Source organism: Medicago sativa, chromosome 8 (genome assembly GCF_051527215.1).
Source record: "Medicago sativa cultivar Bolivia chromosome 8, Bolivia_mono, whole genome shotgun sequence".
NCBI classification, from domain to species: domain Eukaryota; kingdom Viridiplantae; phylum Streptophyta; class Magnoliopsida; order Fabales; family Fabaceae; genus Medicago; species Medicago sativa.
Window position 1 is genome coordinate 38,594,633 of NC_140756.1, and position 7,689 is coordinate 38,602,321.

The window sequence follows — 7,689 nt, forward strand, 5'->3', positions numbered from 1 at the left end:
TGCTTGCTATGGATTTCGCTTTGCTTGTTGTTTTGCTATTTTAATACTGTGTTTTATTTCTTGGACCCCCTAATTGCCTAAAAAACTTTGATAAAAGCTCCTAAAATTTCTTGTATGTTTTTAATGTGTTTTTTTGATATTTTTGTGAAGGTTTTACATATTAAAAATTGCTAAAAAAAATATACTTGATACTTGTGATTTGTTTATCTTTCTTGTGAATTTTTACTATGCTTTGATATGATATTTTGTTAAATTGATATTGATGCTTGATGTGCAAATTGGTGATATGTTTGTCTCTGATTTGGGTCCTATTTTTACTGCTTGTGAATGCAATTTGTTGATTTCTTGTGTTGCAAGTTATGTAGATATTGTTTGTGAAAATTAAATGCCAAATATGTCTAAAGTATATCATGATTCTTGGCTTGAATGTGTTCTTATAATTCTCATATTATTGATTGTGATAAAAACCCTTGAAAATTGTCATGATATGGGAATTATAGGTCATATACTTGTCTTGATATTATGATAAATTTTAGGTATATTTTGTTAAGAGTTTTGTCCCCTTTTTGTGTTAGGTTTTTTGCTACTTTTGTTTAATGTTCCTATTGTTTATAATTTCTATTCCATTATGCCATATTATGTCACTAACCCTCTCAACCATAGTTCATTCATAGCATTATCATCCCATCTCTCTAGATTTAATTTTCTTGATTTTTATGATAAAAAGTGTGTGAAAATGTGCATCATTTTGATTCCAATTCTTGATATGTGTTTGTGGCTTGTGATGTATGAATTTGTGGTGAGTTCATCTCTGTGGTGATGTATTTTTTTACTACTTGTGAATGTGTTATTGTGAGTTACTTGTTTTTATAAGTCATGTTAATGTTTGTTTTTGTGAGAAATAAATGTAAGATAGGTCTAAAATGAATCATGATTGCCTAGTTTGATGCTTTCCTCTAATCCTCATTGTTAAGACTGAATTGAGACTCTTTGAAAATTTGTTGAAATGGGAGGATTAGGAGTCATGTATTGGCTTTGCTTTTATGACTAAGTTTTAGGTATATCTTACCTTTGTTTCTTGGTATGTTTGGAAGTCTTTTTTTGTGATGGTTACTTGCTTATATTCTTCACCATATTATAGTTTGAGCTACTAACACTTTCATTTCATGTTTCATTCATCCATAAGCATCTCATCCTCCATCTTACATTCTTAGCTTTTATTTCTTGCACTTTACATTTCATGCAAAAGACTTAGAATGTAAAAAACCCTAAAAATTTTGTACTTTACTTTATGCTTTTAAATTTTTGCAAGACCATAGAATGTAAACTAGGGCATATGTAAAGGACAATGGACTCTAATGATGTACACCGACACAAGCACCGACACATACACACACATCACATGGATACTTTAGATGAATGTTTAGGGAATGTATGCTTTAGATGTATGCTTAGGAATCCCGATACTTTAGAAAAATTCTCCTTTAAAAAAAAAACATGAACGACTTCACTCAAATATTTTTCAAAGAAACCTTGGGATCAAAATCCCATTGATTTTCCCTTTATTTTCTTAAACAAAAACCTTAATGAACTTTAATCATACTTAGACTTTTTTTTGCAAAATAACTAATTCCACCCCACATTTTCCAAATCTTATGCCCTTGAGGCCTCTCCCTCTTATTCTTCGAAATTCCATTTTCAAAATTAAAATCAACCAACAAAAACAAAAATATTTTTTGGAAGAGAACTACGGTGGATTTGATACCTTAAAAGGGTACGTAGGCAAGGAACCAATATTCCTTCAATTCAAATAAAATAAAAATTCAAACACATCTTTTCTCCCTCCAATTCTTGACTTAGTAAACTCTTAGGTGCAAATAGCATTTTTCAAATAGCATTTAAAAATAAAGCGTGCGCGTAGAAAGTAAAGACGGTTCCTATAGGATACTATAGTCGTTATGGGTGCCTAACACCTTCCCGTAGCGAAAACAACTCCCGGACCTCGATTCTCAAGGGTTTTGCTTATTTTTCCCTACCCAAGAAAAAATGAGATATCAAAGGTTAAAAAGGTTCAAACTTAATCAATGTTTGACACCCGAAAACCAAGATAAAACAAAGCATACTACTCATGCCTAGCATTCTATTCTTTACTAACTATTCTAGTTCTTGACAAGCTATGTCAAGGCTCTGTTTTCATCCCATGCCTAGTTCTTTGCTACCAGAGTAATTCGGCTAATCTCTCTTGAATCACTCTTGTCATTCATGTTAAGATTGCCATGATTTTCATTTCAAGAATCGTTTGATGTTATGTGCATTGCCTAGATGTTGTTTTGGGGTTATAAAGTTATAAAATGATGAAAGAAAGGCTATGGAATGCACCACCGACCCTAGGATGGACTAACAAGCCAAAGCATGTTGGCCAAGACCAGTGAGCTGCGCTATTAGCTCAGCTGGGGCGTGGCTCATCCTGAAGAATTTTGCTATTAGCGTAGATTTCGCTAATAGCGTAGTTCTTCGGGTCTGTGGTACCAAATTTCCAATTTTTGACCCAAAACTCATTCTAACGGTTCCTGCAATGCACCAAAACATCCAGCAACATATATATACCTTATAAAACGTCTTTCATGGCAATATTAACATGTACAAGACTAGATCAAGGCTAGGGTACTAAAAATCATTTTTCTCTAAACTTAACTAAAATTATGATTTGCTTGCAATTAAACACATAATCCCAATGGTGGGTTCTATCTAAGAACTCACCTAACATATTCCTTGTGATTCCTTAAGTTCCAAGCTTTCCCAAGTTCAAACCCTAAGCCAAGAATCCTTGCTCAATCCTTTCTCTTTGTTGTTTCTTGTCCTTGAAGCTTCTATGATTCTTGTTTGGTTACCAATTGCATGATTTGGAAAGCCTTGGATGGATTGGAGAGGGAAGGAGGGGCGCATATCTAGAGAGAAGGAGGAGAGAATTCTTTACCCAAAAACCTAGAGAGAGAAGGAAGATGGAAAACGTGATATTTTGGTGCCAAAATCCAATAAATATCCTTTTTCATGCAATTACCAGAATACCCTTGCCTCAGGCGTGTTAAATCCGACACTGATGCTTAACTTGTATTAAGTTGACATCACATAATAAATATTTCCGTCAACTTACTTTTCATAAACTTTCTTCCTCTGGCACGCTTGACTGATAATATTCCGATACTGATAAGCGGGATATTACAGAACACCTCACCAGGTTCCCTACAAATTGGAATATCCTCCCATTTTTGACACCCTCCATTACCATTATATCCATAACACATGTCTGCATTAGCAATGTCTCCTTTGTTACTCCCTAACTCCCCGGTACGGTATAGTCCCCATCCTGTAAACAACTTAAAATTTGTTTCGAAAGAGAAGGAATCTTCATCCATGTTAGAGATGATCACATATCGATACCCATGTTGGACATCTTCTGGAATGTTCTCAAATAATTCGTTGCTTCTAAGTTTTCCGCTTTTCCAATACACTTTGCCGCGATTTTTAATGTTCAATTCACCTTTCTTTCGTTCCCATTCAAGAATAAATTCACCTGAATTTGGTAGGTAATCAGTCAACCATGAAACCAATGACCAGTTATGTCTTGTTTTATGGTTAACACCTAACTTCATCGTTGGTAACAAAGTGTCGAAGGGAGAATCAAAACTTTGCCATAATAAACTCTTTGTCCCATTTGGGTGAAGTTTTTGAAGCACAAAGTTACCCGTGTCTAACATAGTTGCCACAGTGTTGTTTATAGGTTGAGGTGAAGAGTAAATGATTCTTGGTTTACTATTTTGAGATTCTATTTTGAGCACACCAGAGTAGTCTAGTGATAAAAGTACATAATCTGACTTAATGGGGTTATTTCTATCATAAACCCACACTACATTATTGTCATACCCCAATTTTTGACCTAAGGATCCTACATTCGTACACCGACACGTGTCCTCTAACCCTGATCAGTCCTTGACTTTTCAGCGAAAAATTTGACAGAGAGGTTGAAGCAAAAATCCCTTTGAAAATGGCTTTAAATGATTAAGATTATATTTTTATTTTATCATTTAATATGTGCTTTTGAGTGAATTTTATTAAGGATAGGAAAGTCCAATTCTCACACATTGTTAAAAACCATGGATGATTATGCTCAAGCTCTCATGAGCATTGTGATCATGCTCAAGCTCTAATGAAGAATCTTGATGAGCAAGCAAGCAAAATATCTTAAAAAACAAGACTTGGTGACCAAGTATGCTTAAATAATTAAATAATGGTGTCTTAATGGCTAAGAAATGCAAGGACATTAACAGCAATGCATCTTGGAGAACAAGCATGAAACAGCTGTAAAAAGATAAGATATTTTTACTGTTCATGTACTTTTCACTGTTCACACACGCTCCTGGTACAAAGACAAGCTCAAGCTCATAGTGTTAAATGTTGAGGTCGAGGTTGACAAGCTCAAGCTCAGTGTACAAAACTATGGGACAATGGCAGTTTTGCAATTCTTATCAACAGCAAGGGTCTCTACACAAGAATGAACAGCTGCAGATATTGAAGGATGAGGGATGGCTATAAATAGAAGCTTTCTCTCAACAAAGAGAGGAGAAGGAAAAAGAGGAAAGATTTGGAGATACACTCTCAAGCCAACAATCAAGCAATAAATTCATCAAGCAATCTCAAGATCAAAAATACTCTCACAGTACCAAATCATATTTTCACAGCATAAAACTAGTCACACAACCACCACTTAAACCACCACAAATCCATAACCCATCACACCCTAAACCAAACCACATCACAGCTCTATCCAAGTCAACCAAACCGATTGGAAACCTGCACAAAGCCGGTCACAGCAGAATCCATTTTCAAAAAAGGTAGTATTTCATTTCTTAGATCCAGGTTTGACTCTAACTCTTTCAAAAAAATCTTGAGCTTGTCTTGCTCGACCTCAGCTTTAATTTCTAGAGCTTGAGCCTTGTCTTGCTCGACCTCAGCTTTATAACCAGGAGCTTGAGTGTGTCTAAATCATTTTCGTAAATAAAATCAATCAACACAAAAAACATTTTCTGCCTAGAACTACGTAGCTTTGATTTCTCCATAGCACCTGGAGATACGTAGGAGCAAGATGAAACTCTTGTCAAGCACAATAATAAAAAACCTTTTTTTTTGCATTTAAAATCACAAAAATATTTTCATAAACAAACCTTGATCTTAAATCAAGTGACCGTCTCTTTCATTTTTATTTTCTTAATCAAACTTCAATCAATTTAATCTTACTTCAAGTCTATTCCTTTCAATATTAAAAAATACAAACCAATTCCAATTTGCCACTTGGCTTTTCACTTTAAAACCTTTTTCAAAACCATTAAAAAACCCAAAACCAATCAAACGTCAATTTCTACCCCGAACTACGAGGTTTTGATCCCTCACGGGTACGTAGGCAGAGGACACTCGTCCTTCCAAATCAATAAAACGTAGATAATTTAGGTCTCTAATTTTCTTTTATCATTACAAATTCCATTTTTTAAAGCAAGCAAGTTTATAGCACAAAAGTTAAATAAAATCAAGAGGTTCTCGTAGAGTACTACGAATATTTAGGGTGCTTAACACCTTCCCTAAATATAACCAACCCCCGAACCCTTAATCCCTAAAAATGTGGTATTTGAACCTTTTTCCACTTTCTTTTGAAAAGAATTAAATGTTCAGTCGTGAAACCAAAAGCGGGTCAAACGCCAGTCAAACGGCCTTTCGACCGTCCGAAAAATGACGCGACAGAAATGGCGACTTCACTGGGGAGTTAAAAGTAAGAGGGTTGAGCCTAACTTAGCATTATTTAAATTTTGTACTATAAACTTGCTAAAAAGAAAAAACATGTTTTAAATAAAAGATGGAAATTACATGCATATATATTCTCCTTTCTTCAGTCTTCTTTCTTTTAACGTGAGTGGTGAGAAAATAAGTCCTATACCCGGACTTGAGGGAAATATAAGATAGGATGGGGTAAAATCATAGTGACATACCAAGAGCATTCTTGGACCATGTTTACAAGTGATAACCCTACTCGGTGGAGGCCTCACGGAAAGTAGTAGTCTTGTTAACATGAGCATTCGTGTTGACGTTATTACTTTCAATGTGAGTGTCCGTCGAAGCCGTGGACCTTAGTAACCCTTAACCCATCTTTGCCTTTTTAGGACGTAGTGCGGTGGCTAAACCAAGAGCATTCTTGTCTTTAGTTGATACGCGATACTACACTCAAACTAGACTACCTTATGGATGTTATTGGAATAGGAGCATTCCTATACACCAATATATTCACAAGGGGGTTGCAATTTGGGAACTTGGTAGAACCCTTGTTACATGTGCAAATGAAAACCATAGTCCTTACCAAATGGCGTACACACCCTTGACTCCATCATCATGGACCTTAAACTTCACCATGTTTTCACCGTTTGTGTAGCATAATCATGCATACATGCATACATGCATAAAAACTTTTCTCATCAAAACATCGAAGGACTTAGATAAGTTTTTGTAAACATCAGAAATATTCCACATTGAAAGGAAAATAGAACTGATTGCAATATCTTTACAAATTTTCAAGAGAAATCACATTCATCTGCGATGTTTACAATTCATCTTGACAAATCCTTCGATAAAAAAAAAGGGTACATTTTTTTCATAAGCATTTCATACATCATGTGCATTCATAGTTTCTGGTATGTGTCTCACGTCTTGTCTCTGTCTACCAAAGGTCAATCCGTCAGTAAAGTGGTCCGATGTCTTCATCCAAGTTCGGCTCGCATATGCAAACACTCGTGCAAGCACATCAACTTGATCAGCTGAAGCAGGAAGTCCATGAACTTCGCGGAGAGGTAACAACACTTCGGGTTGAAGTAGGGAAGTTAACTAGTCTAGTATCTTCATTGATGGCTACAATGGAACCACCGTTTGTCAAGCAAAGGCTTCAGCCACCATATCAACCAATGTGTATGCAACAGCCTCGACAACAGGCTCTGCATCAGCGCACTCCTCCGAGTCCGGCCCCTCACTCGGTTACTTCTCAGAATCAGGCTCAGAGAGTATCGCAATTCAACCCAATTCCTATCAAGTATGCGACTTTGCTTCCTATCTTGCTTAAGAAGAGACTTGTTCAAACCAGGCTACCACCTCGTGTGCCAAACCCCTTACCATCATGGTATCGCGTTGAACACACATGTATTTTCCATCAGGGGGCGCCGGGTCATGACACGGAACAGTGTTATGCTTTGAGGGATGAAGTGCAGAAGTTAATCAAAGATGAATCATGGTCCTTTGAGGACCCAGATATAAAAGTACTACTTCAACCACATCATCTGGCTCCTCACTCTATTGCCGCTGTTAGGCCCACCATGGATACTGTTCAAAATCCGGGTCATCAGCCCCAGTTTCAACGACATCAACAACAGCCTCGGCAACAGGCTCAGAAAGCTCCGCAATATGACCCGATCCCTATGAAGAACGCCAAGTTACTTCCGTATTTGCTTGAGAGGAACCTTGTTCGGACAAGGCCACTTCCTCTAAAGTCAAGGGGGACTAGGTCACGACACTGACCAGTGCTATCCTTTGAAGGAAGAAGTCCGAAAGTTGATTGAAGACGATCTCATACCTTTTGAAGAGTTTGAATTGGAATGT

General features: G+C 36.5%; 1 protein-coding gene across 1 annotated transcript; it reads right to left on the reverse strand.

Annotated features, from left to right (window-relative positions):
- Positions 1-3,125: 3,125 nt before the first annotated feature.
- On the reverse strand, positions 3,126-3,653 carry LOC146898977 (uncharacterized). Its single transcript, XM_085736671.1, has one exon. It carries the CDS (start codon positions 3,651-3,653, stop codon positions 3,126-3,128), a length of 528 nt encoding a protein of 175 aa, XP_085592797.1.
- Between the last annotated feature and the right edge of the window lie 4,036 nt (positions 3,654-7,689).

What these genes read in the sequence shown, in the direction of transcription:
- LOC146898977 (XM_085736671.1), bottom strand. Translation starts at nt 3,653, where the DNA reads ATGAAGTTAGGTGTTAACCATAAAACAAGACATAACTGGTCATTGGTT.